The sequence below is a fragment of the Mus pahari genome, chromosome 5, assembly GCF_900095145.1.
Source record: "Mus pahari chromosome 5, PAHARI_EIJ_v1.1, whole genome shotgun sequence".
Classification (NCBI taxonomy): Eukaryota; Metazoa; Chordata; class Mammalia; order Rodentia; family Muridae; genus Mus; species Mus pahari.
Window position 1 is genome coordinate 106884742 of NC_034594.1, and position 22537 is coordinate 106907278.

A 22537-nucleotide genomic window follows, 5' to 3' on the forward strand; every position below is an offset into this window, starting at 1 on the left:
GCCTACTGTAGTGCCTGGATTCTATCTTGTTCCTGTCCATGCAGGGGATGAAACCAGGGCTTTACCAACATCAGGCAAGTGCCATTGCATCCACGTTAAGTCCTACATTTCTGACAAATGCCTAGGTGGTGCTGAGAACCACGAACCAAGCTGTTAGTACCAAGGTTTTAGATGTGGGAAGCAAGCCTTGGATCAAACAGATGGGGAGAAAAGACAAAAACATGTGTCTAGGACTCTTCAGTGTCTTTCCTTACGATGCCAGGTGGGAGCTCCATGACACCCTCATGTCACTCTGGTGCATGGGGACCATGGGCTGCCCTTTTCAGAGGGAGTGCTGTTGTGGAGAGCAGGAAGTAGCATGCTTTAAAGCAGAGTCCTGGTGAGCTGGATGCCTTCCCACCAGAGTGCAGAGAATTGGAGGAGGAGGTGCGGGCTCAGGAAGGGCAGCCTGCGGGGAGCCAGGGCTCACCTAGGCCCAAGAGAGTCATAGGAGAAGAGAGAAAGACTTGAATAAGGGGGAATCATGGCAGGAATGAGCAGGCCACTGTGCAGGCTGCCAGCAAAGGAAATGGCTTTTAAAAAGGTTTCATGGGCTACGTGGTGTGGCCCTCAGAGTAATGAAGGGACATTCTGCTCTTCACCTGTCCAGGTCTGCTCGGGCTGGAAACAAAGGAATAAAGAACCCTAAAGGAAAGCCAACAAGGCTCTGAACACAGAATCTTCAGTGCTCCTACTCTGAACACAGACTCTGCAGTGCTCCCATTCTGAACACAGGCTCTGAAAGTGTTCCCAGTCTGAACACAGGCTCTGCAGTGCTCCCACTCTGAACACAGGCTCTGCAGTGCTCCCACTCTGAACACAGGCTCTGCAGTGCTCCCTGCTTTGGCACCTTCACTTCACCTGCAGGTGGTTTTCCTGCCAAGAACAGATATTCTAAAATAGACTGAAAGCCGGTGCAGCTGGCACAGGAGGGGACACGGGAGAGGGGGCCAGTCTCCAGACAGGCAGGACTGGCACTTAAGCACATTCCTTTTAACTACCAGCTGGGCTCTGGCTTCATTTCAGGATGCAGTGATGCCTCTTGGTTCTCGTGTACCCCATTCTCAAGCTCTGGTCCCCTTCCAGAACATCTTGAATTCAAGGAGGGGTGATCACATGGCTCCAGTCCTGTGGACGCTGGCTTCGAGACAGCTGGGTACTAGTTTCCCCAGAGGTCGTTGCAGAGCTCAGAAGTGAGTTAACTGGGTGCAGGCCTTGTGATGCTGTGGTCCCTGGCGGTGTGGATACGAGAGAATGCAGGTACTTCCTTGAGAGGAGGTTCCCAAATCAGATAAGAACTGGCTGATTGCTGTCCCCAGCTCGTGCTGCCTGCCTACCTGACTAAGGGCCTCCTCAGCATCTGCGTGCCTAATGGGACAATGACATCTCAGTCACCACTGTGCTCCCAAGAGATTTATTGCTGGGACAGAATCAAGCCAGAAGACAAGTTGTGGTGGTGCCGGTGACAGCCTGTCTGAGGACAAGGACAACAGTGTTTCTCTCTGTCACCCCGCTGCATGCTGCTCTTTCCTTTCACAGAGCTTGCTGTCTGGCCACGGCAGGTGGAGAATGAATTTGTTCTTCTGGTTTCCAAGAAGGAGAAGAGAGTCTGCTCCGTCTCTGTTGGGGTGAGCCTGTGTCTGCCCTGACCCCAGGGCTCTGCCTCATGCCCTTTCTTCCTGGGCTCTGGTAGTTGATTTCTGGCCTCCGTCCTGGGAGGAGATGCTGAATCCCCTTGAGTGGAAGGGAGAAAAAAGTATACTCAAGCTCCCAGGAAACTCACTTTTTGGCAAAGCCACGCTGGCTGATGAGGTGACCCATTACTTTTTCTTCAAAGGTCATGCTGTTCTCCTCCGGGCTAATGGAAGGGGGATGGCGTGTGACTTTGCTGGCAAGGCAGTTGGAGCCAGAGGCTGGGCACTTCAATAAGGGATTGTGTAGCTTCCCAGGATGTTGCTCCAGAAAGCTGCTGTGCCAAGCCCCGGCATGGAAGCAGTGTCCCTGCTCCAGAAGCACAGAGAATGCCCTGAAGGGGCAAATGAGGGAGCTACCTGGCAAGCCAGTCTCCAGCCCAATAGCCTCAGTCTCACCCTACCAACAAAGGGGGTACATTAGAAACACCTGACTTGTCCCAATCCCAGACGGGAGGTAAGCTCAGAGAACGTGGAAGGGGTTATGGCTAAGTCTGAGGAGAGACCTGCCAAGGAAGTCCTTGCCCTGGCTGTGTCATTTTGAGTTCAGTTCTGCAGAAGAGTCATTGAGATTGTCTGCAGCAAGTAGGGAGGTGCAGTGTTCTATGGGGTCTCCATCCCGACAGCCCAGACCAACTACAGCCACGTGGAGAGAGATTCCTCTCAGGGAGGAGCTACTGCCAGGTGCTGGCTCTGCCTCTTTCCCACTTCCTAACCTGCCAGCTAAGGATGGCGGCTGCATCCAGACTCACCGTAAGAACCGCAAGCGGTGAGCTCAGCAGAACTCAGAGGTCCCTGTCTGGTCTAGGGCAGCTGCAGTTCCACTGAGGTCCAAAGACTAAAAGGAAACAAGATCAGCGTGCCATAGCAGAGTCAAGAGATGCAGACTCCATTCTGACTTTATCACTGTGAGAGGTGAGACCCAGGCAAGGAAGGGCCTGGACTGTGTGCGTATACAACGTAAAAGGATGGGTCTTCCTGACCTGGGATGAGGAGTGTGTGGTGAGGAGGTCAGGGCCCTCAGCCTTCTGCCTCAGGCAGTACGTGGGCTTCCTGTTGTATCTCCATCTCCAGTAGAGCTTGGAAATCTGTATTTTCTTTTTTTTTTAAAGATTTATTTATTTATTATATTTTATAAGTACACTAAGCTATCTTCAGACACTCCAGAAAAGGGAGTCAGATCTTGTTATGGGTGGTTGTGAGCCACCATGTGGTTGCGGGGATTTGAACTCCGGACCTTCGGAAGAGCAGTCAGGTGCTCTTACCCACTGAGCCATCTCACCAGTCCCAAATCTGTATTTTCAATGTAGAAGTCTATTCCATTTGTTTCTGTGTGCGCTCTGCAAGTGCCTCTCCCCCACCAGCCCCGGGCATCCAACGGCAGGTGAGTGAGAAGCAGCAGAAGAGAAATGAGCCCTCACCATATTCCCGATAACCCAATTTCCTCTGCACACGCCTCTCCGGGGACACGCCCTTATCACGATACTTATTAGATTGTCTGCCTGGCTGTTAATGAGAACTCTCCTTGAGCCAACCACAGACGGTCACCATGGGAACGCCCGTCTCACAGCTCTCCTCTCCTCCTCCTCTTTCCGTGTATACACACGCTCAGGCAGCAGCCGTCTTGCCCAGCTTGCTTCTGGGATCAGTTTATAGTCATTACTGGTCTCTGTCCCCTGGAAGTGTAGACTCCTCTTGGATAGCTGTTACTGGGGTGGGAGGGGTCTGGCTTTGAGCTATGTGGGGCCTTCTTGGAGGCCACCTTTACCTCCCACCTCCTTTGGTCATCTGTTAGCTGGAGAGTGCCCAAGTCTGTCTCGGGGTCACATGGGTTCCATGAACTCCTTGAGGCCGAGGTGCCATTCCTGTACATTAGTTTGAGGATGCTAAGAAAGACATCCGCAGCAAGGGTCAAAACTGTGGCAATGGGGCACATGCTTCCAATCAGGGCCAAGGAACAAGGCGCCTATCAACAGCCATCAGTGAATACAGCAATAGAGTCAATAGATAGAGATCCAGACATTAATTAGCTCAGCAGGCCAGGTTCAGACAGGGCTACACCACCAGGAGCAGAAATGAATCCCCTCCTTTTTATATACAGTACCCAGGGAATACTGGAACAGAAAGAACCTGTGTCCGGCTCTCCTATGGTAACATAATATGGTTTAACGTCTCATTTGGCTGGGTCTTTTACAAATATAATGCCTTTCCTAATCCTCTACCAGGCTATTCACCATCTTCCTTATTACTCCAACCACAACTAGGCATTAACTCTGGTGTATTGAGTTAGAGAGACTGATAAGGACAGCCTGCCCCATGTGGTCCTGGAAGCTGCCTTTAGAAAGGGTACGCCAAGGCCATGGCTGTGCGGGTGGGAGTAGAGGGAACCACTCCAGGTGGCTCTCAGAATCCCAAACTGGGTTATCCTTGGTTCCACTCAGCAGGTTCCAGGCAACACAGACACAAGGTTATCCACAGTCCCAAGAAGAGGCTCATACCCAGCAGAAGTCTACATCAAGTCTTTAGAGAAAAATCCAGCTCTGAAGTCTGGAATTTGTTACTCTCTCCCCCATTCACCTCCCTGGCCTCTCTCCCCAACATCTATTCCTCTAATATCAGGAGTAAAACGGGAAGAGAGGGCACAGAACTCACGGTCCATCGGAATCTCAATGGCCCCTCCAAGGCTGAGGAGGAAGAGGATGAGGGCTATGTGGACCCAGGGTGGTGCCTGCTGCCTGGCCATCCTCAGCACCAGGCCCTGCTCCCCGCTGCCCAGCCCACAGGCTCCCGATGCCTTGTGCCGCTCTATGTGGGCTTTCCAGACAGTGCTCAGCTGGGGAAAGAAAAAAAAGACAGCAAGTTAGTTTCTCTTGATCTTACATTCTGTTCTACTCGCCCCCAGGCTCTCAAAAGACTCATCGGGTCTCTTGACCTCAGAGCAGGGAATCCCCTAGACCAGAGTTTTTGACCTTGGAACCCAACAGTCCGTGGCATGGGAACTGCCCTGTATATTGTAGTGTTGGAGGCATTTCTGGTCTCTACCCATCCAATGTCAGGAGGGCTCAGGCAGCCCTGCTGCCAATCAAAAATAGGTCTGGACATTGTTGCTTGTCCCAAGAAGCCAAATCCACCCAGTGATTGAGACCCACTATGTTAGAAAAACAGCCCTGCATAGAGCACTCGTGAAAAGACATACTGGCCTAGATGCCTGGAAGAAACGAACCAAGCTCAAAGCCTCCCTGGACCATCTACTGAGTGTGCAGATGTGTTTGGGTAAGGACACAAAAATAAGACCTCAGTGATATTCTTTGGTACCATGTAGAAGTGGGGGAGGGACTGACTGTCCAAGGCGAAGTCAGCGCTCTGAGACTGCCCGAAGCTCTAGCACCACGGGGCCAAGCCAAAGGGCAAGGCAGCAAGTTACATCTCCAGAATCCCCCCAGCTTCCCTCAGTGAACATCTGTATCAGCTGGACACACAATTCTACCCCTGCTTTATCTGGCTGGCACCTGAAGCCCAATGTCAACTGCGCACACCCACCCATTCATCCTAAGTAGGTAGAGAACAGAGCCCAGGCAAGAGCTCCTCGGACACAAAGCCATCGACTGTGGGGTCCTGAAGCAGGAAACATCACCAGTCACCACCTCCCTGCGTCAGAGTGAAGGATTCTGGCTCACTCTCATGTCAGCAACCAACACTACCACCACCACCACCTCCACCACCATGTGTGTTGGGGGGGGGGGGACATCTATCCACCTACCTCCTTTCCTAAGCACACCTTGATTTTTGACCACCAGTGTTCCAGGCTAGAGCAGCTGCAACAGCTTCCTAAATAGCTCTGCTGCTCCTATCTCCGCCCCCAACCCCCCAACGCCCACTGCCCCGGTCATTCTCCATCTATGACCAGAATTGTTCTTTCTTTCTTTCTTTCTTTCTTTCTTTCTTTCTTTCTTTCTTTCTTTCTTTCTTTCTTTCTTTCTTTCTTTCTTTCTTTCTTTCTTTCAGATTTATTTATTCATTATATGTAAGTACACTGTAGCTGTCTTCAGATGCACCAGAAGAGGGCATCAGATCTCATTATGAATGGTTGTGAGCCACCATGTGGTTGCTGGGATTTGAACTCAGGACCTTCGGAAGAGCAGTCGGTGCTCTTAACCACTGAGCCATCTCACCAGCCCCCCAGAATTATTTCTAAAGTGCAAACGCAAGCACGCCCATTCCTAGACACCTCTCACTCTTGTCTCCAAGTTCTAACTAACCTCCTTTACTGGCTTGAAGCAGCCAAGCACATGCCTATCTGCCTATCTGACCTTTCTCAGTCAGCACGCTGCTCCTCCAGGGCCTCCTCTAGTGCAGGATGTCATGACCACTGACCTAGGAAAGACTGACATCTGTGCAGGACAGCCTGTGATCTTGGCCTCTTCCGTTAGGATCTGCCAAGAGTTACTTATCTGTTCTGAATCCCCATTTCCACTCCCACGATGGCATCCTTTGCTTTGCATTCAGTCCCCAAAAGTCATGTGACGGCTCCACACATGGGAAAGTTCGTTTATTATCCAGCCTCAGGAATTTACCACAGTACCAAAGACATAGTAGCCCCTCAGAATGTGTGATGGACGGATATGAGGATGGTAAGAAAATGAATGAGTGAGCAAAATAAATGAAATAAGCTACTTAGATGGTATTGTTTTAAAAACTATTTTATTAATTCTTTGAGACTTTCATAAAATATATTTTGAATACATTCATCCTCTCCCCCAAGCCTCCTCTCCTCCCATATCACCTCCTCTCCCTTCCCCTCCTTACCTACCCAAGTTTGAGTTTTCATCTTCTTTATTTAAATCCCATCCAGTCCAGTTTGTGTTGCCTAGCTACTACGGGGAGTGGGACCACCCTCTCTTCACTAGGGGTCACATGGTTAGAGAAAACTGACTCCCAGCAGCTGTTAAACGCCAACAGCTCCTCAGCTAGTGGTGGACTTCGTGCCGACCTTCTCCACTCCATGCTGGGATTTTGTCTGGCTGGAGCTTGCACAGGTCTGGTGTGCACAGGTCTTGTGCATGTTGTTCACCACCACTGTGCATTCATGCTTGCAACTGCTCTGCTGGGTCCAGAAAACAGTTACCATGAGTTATCTGTCACTTCTGGCTCTTACAGTCTTTCCATTCCCTCTTCTGTGAAGATCCCTGAGTCTGAGGGGTCAGGGGTTGAGGGGCTGTGTGTGTGTGTGTGTGTGTGTGTGTGTGTGTGTGTGTGTGTGTGAATCTGTTTCTCTAGAAAACCACCAGGTGGCATAAGGAAACAGAAGCTGGTGAGTAACTAAGATGGGAAAAAAACTCCTTCCCTATCAGTCAGACACTGCCAGGAAGTGAACGGCTGGAAGAAGACGAGAGCTGAGAAATGTTCCAAGGATGGGCCCTTTGGCTAGGAGGCATCACACGGGTCAAGTCACCAAGATGGCCCTCACACTGCCCTCCAGAGAGGCCACTGATGCTTGATTTTTTTCAAAACCTATTTTTAATGATGGTTCTTAAAGGCTTTAACTTCCCTTTAGCCTACCACCCACCAGAAGTAGTGGGAAAGAAAGGATGCGAGGTAGGGGTGGGGAGTGGACCTGATTAGAAAGGTTCTTTGAAGCAACTCCTGTCTGTATTGTCTGGAAATCGGCAGTTCAGTTCACAGGCTAGCAGCGGCAGCTCGATCCAATTGTAAACACTTCACGGGTACACCAGCAACCCAGTCCAGCAGAGTCAGGATAGCAAACAGGAGTCAGCAGCAGTGGCGCTACCTAGCACAGACAGCCAGGCCGAGGCCTCAGCACCAGTCAGCAGGAGGGACCAGGAGGAACAGCAGAAGTTCTCGGCTCTGCTAGGGAAGATGCAAGACCCGAAAGCACTGCACAGCTAGCTCCGTGAGCAAGCCTAGCTCAGCCTCCTGCATCGTCACTGAGTCCTAGTCACACCCTCCAAACATCACGTGTCCTCCGCCGGTCTTGCCTCAGCACATTCATCTGTCTCCGCTAACATCACTCTGCCAATCCACCCGAGTCCACAGAAGCGGCAAGAAATTGCAGCACACCACCATAAGTTTTTTGGTGCTCTTCTCTATGGCGTCCTGACAAATGCAGCTCAACTACACAAAGTAAGATGGACCAATCCATGTGTGTCGTTAGCCAAGAGTCCTTTATCAAGTGTCCTCTCATGTGCTTGAACATCCTCTCTCCTGTGTCTGCTTCAGCTAAACGCTCCTTCATGAGTTTACTCCAGCAAAAAACCATTTAACCAACTTTCCAGAGAACCGTTAAGTTTCCACTTCAGATGCTTCAACTACAGAAATCGGCCCAACTCTCTAGCTCAAGCCTCAGCATGGATAGAGCTTACACCAGGAAAGGCACGGGCTTCCTTCAGGGAAGGCACGGCAGGGCTCAGTTTGGGCTCCCTGACCACCATGTTTGGCTCAGGACCTGCCAAGAAGTAGAAGTGACGGGAAAGGCAGGGGTATTCATCTGGGAATCCTGATGGAGCCAGGAAGCCAGAAGTTATTCATTAACCAGAAACACATTGGCAGGAAAAAGCCCAGCTGTTGGGGATGTTTGAAATTCACAATTTAACAGCATAGCAGATAAAGGACATGAAGGCATCAACCGCATCCCACTGTCTGATAAATCCTTCCTCCTTCGTTCTTGAGAAGAAAGCTCAAAGGTTACTTAATGCTATAAGAGCTATTTGATTTTAACCAATCTCCTCACAATCGAGAGCAGAGGAGAGCAAGTGACTTGCTTAGGATCACCCAGCCGGTTGGTGCAAGGTGTCCTGCCACCCAGACCAGACTTTTCTACCCAGTTTCCTTGTCTTTGTTACACATAAATGTCTCAAAGTGAAGATGCTATTATTTTAAAGATTTATTTATTATATGTAAGTACACTGTAGCTGTCTTCAGACACTCCAGAAGAGGGCACTGGATCTATTTACAGATGGTTGTGAGTCACCATGTGGTTGCTGGGAATTGAACTCAGGACCTTCGGAAGATCAGTCTTAACCGCTGAGCCATCTCTCCAGCCCCGAAGATGCTATTTTTAAAGATAGTATAGAGTTGGCAGTTTTTCCAAAACTAAAACAGAGAACTGTCCTTAACCCTTTCATTTTACTCCGAGGTATATGCCCCAAGGATTTAAATCAGGTTCCCAAACAAGTGCACGGGCACAGTTTATATCACTTACAATGGCTGAGCAGTGGAGATAGCTCAGACATCCCTCTGTGGGCAGATGGAGAACAGGATTTTGGTTCATGCATACCATGATAGTATCCAGCCACAGAAAAGAATGAAATCCTGACGTATGCCAGAATGTAGAATGATTTCCCAAACACATTCAGTGAAAGAGCCCACACTGTCACATACAAATGGCCCCATGTATAGATTTCATATAAATAGTCAGAATCAGTAATTGCAGAGACAGAACACCACTGGTGGCAGCCAGACCCTGGGGGAGGCCCAGGGAGTGACAGCTAGTGGCATGGGCGTCCTCTGGAAAGATGAAGACGGTTTGAAACTAGACAAGTGGCAGTTCATGCACACGTTGTGAATGTCACTAAATTGTGAATTTAAAATGATTTAGATAAATTTGATACCAATAAGAGAAAGGTATAATATTAGTCTCCAGAACATTCTCACAGAGATGAAGAGGGGGCAGAAGAAGGCAGATGACTGGGAGTGGAGACACAGCAGCCCTGAGTGCAGAAGGCAGGTACACGGTGTGCAACCCTCCCCACACACTGTGAGGGGATTTCCATCTGAGTGGGGGCGGGGCCTAGAGCTCTGGCACTGAGCATGGAAGACCCCATGCCCAGAAGGCAGAGGGGCTGCCAGGGTCCGCACATCACAAGGCCTACAGTTTCCCAGTCTGATAACCAGGGAGAAAGGGGGAAGGAGGGCAAAGGGGGCAGGCAATTATGTCTACATCTCTAAAGACTGCCTGCTTGAAGTTCGACCACAGGGGCACGGCTATCACATCACAGCATGGCTTAATCCTTTTTCAGGCCTTTCTGTTAACACAAGGGGTGTGTGTTCATTTTGTTTCCTGTTGCTGTGATAAACACCCTGACAAAAGGAAGGGTTTATTCCCTAGGGAAGAAAGGGTTTATTGTAGCCCACAGTTCTAGATTATAGTTCTTCACCAGCAGGAACTTGAAGGAACTAGTCACATCTGTAGTCAAGAACAATTCACGATGCCCTGTCCAGGGAAGATACCACCCGCAGTGGCTAGGTCTTCCCACCTACATAAGTAATCAAGACAATCCCCCACCCCCAGACATGCCCCATGGCCAACCAATTCTAGACGATTTGTCATTTCGATGCTTCCCGGGCTATTCTAGGTTATGTCCAGTTGATGAGAAACAGTAACCATCACAAGGGGTTAATGCCCAAGGGAGATGATGGGGGTGGTGTGGGCTCTGGTAAGAGCCCCTTGGTGGGATGAGAAAAACCTTATTCCCTACAAAGCAAGTGAAGGACCAAGGCAGGAGGAGGCTGAAGAGCAGCCACTGGCCACCGGCATCTCTGAATGTTGGAAGAAGGGGCAAAATGTTATTATTTAACTTCACAGAGGTAAAACCAGGACTAAGTAGCAGGAAGCTTCAGAGAAGTACTTTCATAAGTTGCAGGAGAAGCCACGCATCAACCACAGCCCCCACACAGCATCCATGAAAAAACAAACAAACAAACAACAACAACAACAACAACAACAACAAAAAACAGCCTGAGAAGAATGACTAGGTACCATTGGAACTTGCAAACTTCTGAACTTGAACTTCCGGGGAGGGGCCAAATCAGGTCTTAGATCTTGTTCCGGAACAGTCCACGTGACCTGCCTGTACATCTGTGGGCCTCCCAAGAGACTCAAAATGTCTCAGATGGGCACATGTGAATTTGGTCCTGGTATCCTGCCAGGAAGGATGCCGGCATGGTGGCTCTTGGTTCAGTTCAAGGGCACTAGTCAGGCACTCAGACTGCCTGCTTTAATGCCACCCCACCCACAAGGTGGAGGTCCCCAGCCTCAGAGCCTCCTTTGCTCTTCTCTTCTGGAATATGGAGATAATCCCAGCCCCTATCCCTGACACACTTCCTTCAGGAGTCACACAGCACGGGCGGGGCACACAGCAAAAGCGTCACACAAGCTGTGGCCATGGATCAGGATTTCCCCTCCCAATGAAGGGCGCACACATTCTGGCAGCCTGCGTAACTATCCACAGCGGGTGGGTAGTTACGAGAACTACCCACTCATTGTCATGGCTTGCTTTTCTATTTCTCCCCTTTGTTTTTCTGGGCCCTGGTTCCCCCCCACCCCCACTGAAGGCCCCCGGTGTTGATTCTACAAGCTGTCCCCGGCAGATGGAATAGGTGCCCGCAGCTCCTTTCTTCAAGCTGTCGTCTTCAGGAGCACCCCCCCCCCCGCCAGCCCAGTCTCAGGCAGGCTGTGACAGTGGTCACAATATGTCAGAATTGACAAAGACAGGCAGCCCGGAGATATGGCTCAGCTGGTGGCTCTGTTCCCCTGAGCGGTAGCTGTCACCAACTTGCAGGCAGCAGGCAGCAGACAGCAGGCAGTCACTCATGCTGCAGCCTCACTGATCGGTCACTAAGCTAGGGAACAAGGCTGACCCACACTCATGGACTCCACCTTTCCAAGTGATAACGGAAAGTGGATTGGAAATGACCAAAATGAAGTGACTGGGAGGCTTAAGCTCAGAAGCGTATTGAGAAGGTGCAGAAGTGTGGGGTGCCCTCCCAGAGGCAAATGCATCAACCGACTGTGATACACATAAGAGTGATGTTCATTGATGAACAGAAGTGAGCTCTGAAGCCACAAAAGGATGGAGAAGGTGCTTAAATGGACATCACAAAGAGAATGAGCCCAACTGTTTGGCATTCTGAAAAAGCAGGATACGGAGTTAGTAAGAAAAGAGGGTGCGGGAGGCAGGAGACACAACTCCGTAGCATACCTTCTTGTGGACTGTGGGCTCACATCAGTGCAAGTTTTTCAGACCCAAGAAATACACAATGCCAAGTGTGATTTGTGCTATACTGGGGAGCTCTGGTGACAGTGGTGTGTGTCACAAGGATGGAAAAGTGAGCAACATAGCCGGAGACCTCAGTTTCCCCTTTCAAACCTCTGCCTCCCCCTCAGGCCCAAGCATAGCTGTGCGTGTTCCTCAGTCAGCTAAGATGCCCGGCTGTCAGGAATCCTCCAGAATTTCCACACACTCAGAGCCTTGCTTTCTCCCCAATGAAGCCCTATCCTGGGACCTGCCACGTGCAAGCGATGGAGGCTGGCTCCCTTGCTGGGTTCAATAGATTCTCCGGCTCACCCTCGTCCTGGGTGGTCACTGTTAGTTCCACGCTCTCCTTACGCAAATCTGTCTTCCACATTTGCCTGAACCAGTGTTCCCTCTCACCTGACTCTCATCACCCAGACTTAGGTCCCTGGGTAACACCTCCACCAGGCAGCCTTCCTTGGGTTTCCCACGCCACTCCTTCCCATTGAGTCTGGAGGAAGTCCTCATCTTATATGCTCTCAAAGCATTCTGGGATATTCTCACTGTAACGAGTGCTAGTTCTTGGTTTCAGCAAGCTACCCATCTCCTTAGCTGCACCCTGAGTTCATTGTGGCAGGAGGTGGCATCTCATTCAACCAGCAGGATGCCCAGACACACAGGGCCCAGTAGGCACTTACAAGGTGCTCACTCAGCAGCCAGGTTTTCCCATCATTCACAGCACTGCTCCCATCTTGGGTGGGGAGGGCTCGCCCTCGTCCTTTCTAAGAGTGATGTCACTCCACCCCACTTCCAGGGTGGAGTTCTGAGCCTGACACAACTATTTAGGAACTGACTGGCACCTGCTGGTCCTTGGGGACTTTCATTGAGACAGCTGCGGTAGGCCAGCTTCCTTCCTCTTGAGAGAGATCCTGCAGGGGTTTATGGAGGTATAAGCTTCACGCCTTGGGGGGAGTGAAGGTCTCCAAGTAGATTCTGAGACACAACACCTCCACCAGCCAAGAGAGAACAAGGGGAGGCTGGAGCCTCACGCCTCTGAATAAACTGCATCTCCCTGGAATCAGCCAAGTCATGGGCTGGCTCTCTATATTTATATTATAGGACACGTGTGTTAATAAATCCCCCCCGTCTTTCTGCACTGCCCTGTTAATCTGTGAGTGCAAATCCAAATTCTGAGTGAAGCTCAGACATGAGGAGTCTCTCCTCTCCTCAGACCCCACTGTTCCCAGCCCAGTGATACCCACACCACTTTATGACCTCCACATTCTGTCCTCTGTGCCTGGAAGGGCTTAGCAGTGTCACACTAAGGGTGTAGACTTCTCTGAAAAGGCCCAGAGAGGAAAGTGACTAAAATCGGTGAGATGAACAGTCACTGCCAAGCTACTATCTTCACCACAAGAGTATCAAAGCGGCCGTGGAGTGAACAAGCTTGTGTTCCAATAACACCCCCATCAAATGAGCTGGAGCTGCAAAGGGGCTGTAGTTTGCTAAGCTCAGCTTCTTCGTTCTGGTTCAGCTCTCTCACTTAAATGCTAATGGAAGGTCTCAGTCCTTGTCCTTTCCCCCACTTCTGTCCTTTAATCTTGGAAGATGGAAATAGACCTGCGTCTCCAATCTCCAGCCTCCACGGTCATCTGTGAAGAGCGGGTGAGGACAAGGCTCACGAGCCTGCCCGCTACGAGGCAAGCCCGCTGCACTTCTGCGGCTGCCAAGGTTGCATGCCAGTGACTAACTCCTGGTGAGTCCACGGGCTCTGAGGAAACCAAGATATGTCTGTTCTCTCTGCACATCAGGCAAATCTAGTGCAGGGTGACCTATGACCTCCCTGGGACATGGCTGGGTGGGGCTAAGTGGCAGGCTGCTTTGTTCTAACGCATCTCCCCACTCTGGGTACAGCCCAGGAGGAACACTCCCCAGAGAATCCTTCTCCCTTTGTCTTTACCTCTGCCAGCACCAGATCCACAGGTGACCTGGGAAGGGTGGAAGGTGTCACATTGGAGGATGCCCTTCCCAACTCCAAGGCCTTCCTGAGATTTGACAAGTCCTGGGTCACAACTGGCGGGCTCCCATGGCTGACAGGGGGTGGACAGGAGATGGCATGGAGAGTTCCAGGTTGGAAAGGGGACTGTCTGCTGCTGTGAGCTGGCCCTGGGAACACAGGAGGAGGAGCAAGCGGGCTCATGGTCAGGGCTCAGGGAGTCTGGGCTTGGCGTGGGGGTAAGTTCCATTTGAAACGCCTCCGAGCCATGAATCACAGTCTTGTAGGCTCTCCCAGGCTGTGTGCGTGAATTTATGCCTAGGGGTAACACCAACAGAGTAGAGCGGAGGCTACATGCCAGCAATTAGCTCTTGGAAATAAGCTAATCCAGCGACTAGAATAGTACTACAAGAACCAACTAAGGAACACATTCACACATCACTGCCATGGGAAATTGTGGGGGAGCAGAGAGATAATAAAGGCCCCCTGAAGCCAACGCAAACCCCAGCCGCTCCCATTAAAAAGACAGGCAGCAAGGCTGATCAAGAGAGTTGTCCCCAAACAACCTGCGATCACGGGATCAGAGGCACATCTGAGCACGGGTGGGAGATCTGCCAGGGCTCAGAGTCATCCCACGTGACTACAGTTCTACGTGGAAAGGCAAGCTGTTCCCCCTCCCCCCCATGGAATAGAGGATGCAAACAATTCACTCCTAATACTCGAACCCCTGGCATTTGCAAATGGCTTATATCAGCAGTTCTCAACCTGTGGGCTGAAGCCCTGGGGTCGAATGACCCTTTCACAGATACTTGCAGTATGATTCATTACGGTAGCAAAATTACAGGTATGAAGTAGCAACGAAAATAACTATATGGCTGGGCGCCAGCACAACATGAGGAACGGTATTAATGGGCTGCAGCACTAGGAAGGTTGAGAAGCACTGTTTTATACATCAAAACAAATCCCAGTCGCCCTCCTCGAAGGGCCAAGAGCCTTGCGTGCCGTGTCTGCCGGGAAAAGATGAAAGGTAAGCCCATGTTCTCACTCACATTCCACCCACAATCAGCAGCCTGGGTCTCCTGTCCAGCCCAGACACAAACCTGTCCTTTCTGCGCCCCAAATCCTCTCCCCTTATTTAGCGCGCTGACTCGCTCCAGCATTCAAGGTCCTCGCTGACTCCTCCATGTCAGGACAATTCCCCTTGCTCCCCAGCACACTCCTGTGGCCATTGCCTCCTGCCTTGTGGGAGGAGCCCTGGGTCAGTGTCCTGTACCCATTCTGATCAGTGCTGAGCCTGCATCGCGTCTCCCTCTGCAGCGAGACACGGCGTGATAAATCCTCATGAGCAGCCATTGTATTAGACACGTTCTACTACGGGGAGGTATCTGGCTCATCTAATATATCTGCCTGATAGATCCTCAATTAATAAAAGGCCTGATGAATCTGCTGTTAGTGGTTATGCGGAAGTGGTGAGGCAGCGGCAATCGCTGGGAGATCTTGGTGTCCTCAGAAGCAAGCCTCTTATTGCTCGGCCAGCCGACTCCCCAGATGTCTTTACTTTCCAGAATGCTCCCCCACTCCCACTCAGCTTTCACTCTGCCTGACCTCAGGCAGGACCACCCTCAGTGCTATCCTTACAAGCTCTCAGAGCCCAGCTGTCCAGCCTCCCACTGTTCATTCTAAGGCCTCAGAAATGCTCTGAATTAGAGTGGTCGGCCTGAGACACCCAAGGTCCCACTTGGGTGATCCAGTGGCCCAGTGACACCAACTCCCGCTCTGTCTCTCTCATACCAAAGAAGGGAATGGCAGACAACCATCCAAGCACAAGAAACTCTGTCTAGCTCAAGGGTATCTAAGGCCAACACGTGGGTTCTCAGGAACTCAAAATACCAGCCATGCATGGCCACCACCACATGTGAAGGGGACAAAACACGAGCGAGGAGGAGAAAGGTAGATGGGGTTTTTGGAAGGCGATATCAGACAAGGAAGAAGTGTGGAGGAGCTCCTGGCTTTCCTACAGTGACAGCATCTGGCACTGTGTCACTGAATCTCCCTCTTGTCACAGATGAACTGTCCCCACCGCTCTGCATTTTCTGTGAAAGCCAATTTGTCCACGTGATCACCTCCTACTGGAAGACTCAGGAATTGCACCACACCAGGGATGCCTCTTGGTGGGGGAGAAGTCATTCTTTTGCCTGCTTCTCCTGTACTGCCTTCCTCCTTCCTCCGACCCAGAGAGGACAGACACTAGCTTCCTGGCCTGGGTGTGGGCCAACAGTCATTTAGGACTTTCACACAGCCAAGGAAACCTGGTACAAGGCCGACTCCCTGTCTGCCTTCTTGGGGCTGGAAGGGATGCTCTCCAGCTACCCTGGGGTGCCTCATGGTGTGCTTGGTGCTTGGCTCCATTCCAATGTCAGGCAGAGATCGGGAGGCGTGCAGGGCTCCTTCCCATTAAAGATATAAGCAGGCTGCCTCCTCTGCAAGCCTGAGCTGAGGCCACCGAGGCTTCTGGAATAGGGGAAGGTGCCAGCCAGTCTTCATTCATTCTCTCTGGGGAAGGGCAGAAGAGAATGCCTGGGTTTGCATTAGTCATTTGGCTGAAAAAACAGCATTTCCTGCACAATGACCAGAAGGACTCTATAGGCTGAAACCTGATACCATCAGGCGAGCCACCTGGCTATTAAGTTGGGGAGAAGAAGGGATGGAAGGAAGGAGGGGAGACATGACCCTTTCCTCTAGGTAAAGACCAGGAGGACCTAGGGAACATCTAGTGTCACACCATACTTCCTGGGGTGGAAAAGCATCCCAGGGCACTGTGTGACTCACAGGCCACCAGCAGGAGCAGAGCCCTGCAGAAGGCAACAGCTTCTCTGGAGTGGGGGTGGCCTGCACCTCACTATAGGGACATACATAGCACTTGTGTTCTATACTGTGACTACACCTTCTGAGTCTGCACATATCTTTGGATTCTCTGATCATTGTGGCTCTTTAGAATGATTTTTCTCCATTTTATCCCATCACAAGAGCAGCAAAATGGACATCTTTACATTTCTATCCTTGTCCACACAGGAAGTGGAAGGTTGCCTGCCTTACGCTGTCGTTCTGACTCAAGGCCAGCTGGAGCTCAGCACATCCCTGTCTGGTATTTCAAGGTGGCCAAGGGATACTACATTCCTTAGCCACAGAACCCAATCAGTAGTCACTAAGCCTCATAGATGCTATGATCCAGCAAGCTGTCAAGAGTTTCTTGCTTTATATACATATTACATAATTTACATATACATATATTATACATACATAATATATACACATACATATATACACATGTGTGACTGTGCACACATATATGTGCATGTACATACATGTATAGATGTGTATATACATAAGACAATACATATATATGTACACATATATATATACATATGTATATATATATATATATATATATATATATATATATATATATATATATTGTCCTTTTAAGGACAGAACTAGAAAACACATACAGTAGTATTAGTCAGGGTTCACCCTAGTGGCCTGTGTTAGCCACCTAGATCCTATGTCCTCAAAGCTCCACAACCTTATAGGCCAGTACCACCAGCTGGAGTGCTGCACACGTCCTCGATGTAACATTTCACACTCAAACAACAACCCAGGATTACAGGAAACCTGTCCCGGAGATCCAGAACAGCAAGTGAGAGACAGGCAGAGAGATCTCTGAAAGAGGACTGGGCCGGGAAGAGAAGTGGCGGGTGAGAGGGCACTCTTGCCATCTGCTTTCAGAGAGCAGCAATCGCCAGAAAGGTTAGCATTGCACAGGCTGCAGCCAGAGCCACACAGGAAGGCATCTGAGGGAGGAGAAGAGATGACTCTCAGCTCCAGGGGAGTGCTGCAAACGGGCAGGAGCCCTGCCTCTACAGCACCCAAGCTGGCTTCTCTCCCTGGGCTCCCTGCCCTGGTTTCTGCCATCCAACACAAGGCTTTCTCAGCACTGAACACTCTACTGGTCTTTCTTCACAGGAAGTGGGGCGGTCGCGGGGGCGGGCAGTGGGGGGGGGGAGGCAACAGGGATCTGGATATCAGGCAGTGTTCCAGCTGTCTCCCCAGCATGCCGCCATTAAAGGGATGGATCACAAAGCTGGGGAGACAGTGATCATAATCCTGTGTGGCAGACCCCAAGGGTGAGTGGACTCCTGTTGGATTGAGTAAGGAGGGACCCAGATGGAAGGGAGGGTGTAGACAGGAAGTGGAATGTCCAAAAGGGATGCTGGGATTAAGATCAGAAGACTTGGGGGCTCCAAGAAGGAAGTGCAGAGTTCCCACAGGATGCAGTTGTCATCCATCAAGTGACCCTGCAAACAAGACATTGTCTATCCACACAACGGACGGTTACTCGGCCACTCCCTGGATTGCACTGCTTATGCCCTGCACAGTGGATAAACCTCAGTCATGTCTCACTAAGTAAAGAAACCAGACACGAAGACCACCTACTGCATGGTTCCATGTATAGGAAACCTCCAGAGCGGCTCCAAGGACTTGGAAAGTAGGTCAATGACTGCCTAGGGCTGGGGATAGAGAGGGGACAGAGTCCAGGTGATAATGGGATGGCTTGGGGTGGGGGTATTGTGAATGGTGATACAATTACAAAAATTCAGTAGCTGGTAGCTGTCTGCTCTAGGCCCTAGCAAAAAAACTATATATGGGAACCATCCTTGAGCAATATTATATGTGAATTGCATCCCATTAAAGCAGTTATTAAAAGCATTAACAACAAAAACAGAACTTAGCTTTGTTAGAAAAAGAAAACTGTGTTATTTCATATAAGAAAATGAATGACTAAATTTACAAATGACTAGGGGTTGGTGGCACATGCCCTTAATCCCAGCACTTAGGAGACAGAGGCAGGGGGATTTCTGTTAGTTTGGGGCCAGCCTGGGCTACAAAGTGAGTTCCAGGACAGCCAAGGCAGGGGGAATACGCCAGAGCCCACTCTGGAGATTTAACATTGAGAAGTGATGGGGGGAGGGGGATGCTGAGAGATGGCTCAGTGGTTAAGAGCACAGGTTCCTCTTCTAGAGGACTCAGGTTCAGTTCCCAGCACCTACATGGCAGCTCACAACTGTCTGTAACTCCAGTTCCAGGGGATCTGACACCCTCACATCAATGCACATAAAATACAAATTAAATAAATAAATCACACACACACACACACACACACACACACACACACACACACACACACAATGATCTGTGATCTCCCTGGCACATGAAGGGCCTCACCTTAGAGTCACAAACCCACCCAAGCCACAATAAGTGCTTGCTATCCTCGCTCCCTCAGAGCCAGGATCTTCCTGTCTGTAGGAGTAGGACATGTAGCAGGGTTGCTGGGACAATTGTCTGGTCGATCCACCAGCTTCTAACCCAATCCTTTAACTCTAACACCTTTAAGAACCTTTAAGAACCACCAGACATTTCTCCCTTCCACTAAATCACTTTGCTACCTGTTTTTGGACCACCTGGGCCTTCACATCTATTCAAGTACCTCTCAATGAGTCGATGCCTGTGCAGACCACAACACACTTGCCTGATGCCCAAGGAGCCACCGTCACTCTCAGAACCAAGGCAGGGTTATCTGCATAGATGTTATTTTCCACCACCCAGTGAGAACAGGAGGCCCCTGACTTCACTCCTGTACTGACACACCCTCCTCAAAAGCAGCTGAACTCCCCTTCCCATCAGCCCCTCCACCAGAACCCAGCCCTCTGGCCATCGGGAGAGCAGAGTCCGTTCTGATAGGACTCCCTTGTAGAGCCGATAGTGGGTTTGCTGCTGATATTCCAAAGACAGGGCACCCCATGGCATTTTAAAAATTCCTGTCTGCTGTGACAAGTGGCACAGAAGAAAAGGATGAAGCCAGCAGGAGAGAGCTACAACCACCCATCCTCCTCCCTCTGCCTTCTGCATTTACATCCCAGGCAGACAGAAGTCTGCATCCAACTGCCACCCCAGCAGGCAGCTCCCACAGACAGGAAGAAAGTGAAAACAGGAGGAGGGGAGGGGGCTGCAAAAAGGGGGTGGCAACAGACAGGGGGAGATTTCCCTCAAGTTTTAAGTACCGACATTTGGCCAAGAGTCTGAGATTGTGAGAAACGGTGGTGGCTGTTGTGTGCTGCCAGACACTGGGAGCCTCGGTGGTGGAGAAAACGAGCTTGGCACAACCCCTGGTTGTCTTATTAAAAACCAGAACTCAGGGTGGGATATAGTATCTCCAGAGAGATGGGCTTGGGTTAGCAGAAAGGGCCAAGGGGGAGCTAGACCAGCCGGTTATCTCAGCAGGTGGGAGGGAGAGGTGACTGAGGTCAAAGCCAGCCTGGCCTACACCATGAAAGGAGTTAAAAAAACAAACAACTGTAAAGAGCTCAGAGGAGGTGGGCATCAGAATAGCACCTGCTGTCTTTGCTGCCACCCACACCCCACACTACCCCTGCCTGTCTCAGCACCCATGGGCAAAGGTGGCTACATGTAAATAGCTCAGAATCAGTCAACCAGTCTCCAATCAAGCTCCCTGGTCCTGCATCTCCACAGCTGCGGGTCCTGAGCACACACTGTGTCTGAGGCCTGTGGCGAGGAGGCTGTCGCTAGCTGACAGGCAGAGGGGCTTAGGGGTAGGAGTGCAATTAACCAAATGGATCCATTTGTGAAATTGAAGGCCTGGGGAAGCTGGGTGGTTTCCCTGCATGTGTCAGAGGACAGGTGTCTGCTCTGAGTGACCTCAGATGACAAGTTGCTGAGGCACTGGGCTTAGGGAGGTTCCTCCTGCTGGGGTGGGAGGAGAAGGGAAAGGGAAGGGCTCAGGAGCAGATGCCTAGGGCAGCTCCAGATGGCAGTGGGCTGAGAACAAAGAGAGAAGGGACAGCGGCGACCTGAAGGGCAGGGCTCCTTCCCGAGAAGGCTGCTCAGCTGGAGCCACCAAGTCCCCAATCACATCTGGGACCAGGAGGACACTTTCTCAGAATCATCATGCAGTGTTCTCATGAAACCTGAACAAACCACTCTGGAGATACCCTCAGCCCCAAACCTAAAGTAAGCCACAGAGAACCCCCCAGTCCGATTGCTGGGACCCAAATGGAGGTATGGTACCGTCTTTGGTGAGCCATTGTCAAGGCCTTAAACTTTATGGCTTGGATTCTGTCATCAGGAAAAAGTGAGAACAAAGGGGCCTCAAGTCTCAAAGGGCTGCCGGAAGAGAACAGGGGATCTATCTGTATGTGTGTGCAGAACACAGGGCCCACATGTAGAAACACCCAAATAGTCACTATGTGTGTGTATGTATGTATGTAGTGTGTATACATGTAGTATTTATGTATGCATATGTATGATGTAGGTATTATGTATGTATGTATGATGCATGCATGTGTGTATGTGTGTATGGTGTGTGTATATATGTATGTATGGTGTATGTATTATGTATGCATGTATGTATGCATGTATTACGTATATATCATAAGGATGACCACTGGCACTGGCCAAGAACCCAGGGGTGTCCTCTTCTCACAATAGTCACATGTCCATTTTCAAGGAGTCTCTGCATTCCTTCAGGTTCTTCTATGTCAGTCTTTGAAAGGTGTTTCCTCTTCACTCCAGTGTGCTCACAGCAGGAAATCCAGCCCTCTGTGGCACTCTTAGTGAACAAGATGAGAGAGGGGAAACTGAGCCAGTGCTGAGGACTGCTGACGAGGCTGACACATCTGCGACACAGCCACACTGAGCATGGTCTGTTCCGGCAACTTGCTGGGGATTTCCAGAACTGCAATGGACAGCATCACATATCGAGAGCTCCAGGAGAGTAGGTTAGAGACTGGATGGTAATGACCAAGGGCTCAAAGAGGGCTGTGGAGGCTGAAAGTTGGTGTCTTAGTTAGGGTTTCCATTGCTGTGAAGAGATACCATGACCAAGGCAACTCTTATAAGAACATTTAATTGGGGCTGGCTTACAGGTTCAGTCCATTATCATCATGGGGGGAAGCATGGTGGCATCCAGGCAGACATGGCACATGAGAATGAGCTGAGGGTTTTCTACATCTTGATCCAAAGGCATCCAGGAGGAGACTCTTCCAGGCAGCTAGGAGGAGGATCTCAAAGCCCATGCCCACAGTGACATACTTCCTCCAACAAGGCCACACCTCCTAACTGTACCACTCCCTGGGCCAAGTATATTCAAACCATCACATTCAACTCCCTGGCCCCACATAGGCTTGTTCAAATACATGAGTCTGTCAGGATTATACCTAGCCATAGCATAATGAAAAATACATTTAATCCAACCTTAAAAGTCCCTATAGTTTATAACATTCTCAACAATGTTAAAAGTCCGAACGTTCAAAGTCTCCTCTGAGATTCATGCAATCTCTTAACTGTAATCCCCTATAAAATCAAAATCAAAACACGGATCACATACTTCCAACATCACAGGATATACATCACCACTCCAAAATGTCATAGTGAGGAAATACTGGACCAACTCAAGATAGGAAACCGTCTGGGCAAACTCTAAACCCTGTACCTTCCCACTCCACTGCTGCTGCTGTACTTGGTAATCATCCCATGGTACTGGCATCTCCAATACTCTGGGGTCTTCCGCTGAACTAGGCTTCACCAATAGCCTCTCCTAGGCTCTCTTCACGGGGCCAAGCCTCAGCTTCTTTACATGAGCCCTTCAGTCCTGGGCTGTACCTTCACCAATGGCCTTCTCTGGCCTCTCACAGTGCTAACCTTAG

The 22537-nt window shown here is 50.3% G+C and overlaps 1 protein-coding gene across 20 annotated transcripts in view; it reads right to left on the minus strand.

Annotated features, from left to right (window-relative positions):
* Nfasc (neurofascin) overlaps positions 1-22537 on the minus strand; it is a 173911-nt gene that overhangs the window by 70847 nt on the left and 80527 nt on the right. For all 20 annotated transcript variants that reach the window (XM_029538295.1, XM_029538287.1, XM_029538300.1 and 17 more), the window contains one exon: positions 4383-4563. In XM_029538295.1, coding sequence (XP_029394155.1) covers positions 4383-4563 — 181 coding nt within the window. The remainder of the gene's footprint in view (positions 1-4382; positions 4564-22537) is intronic.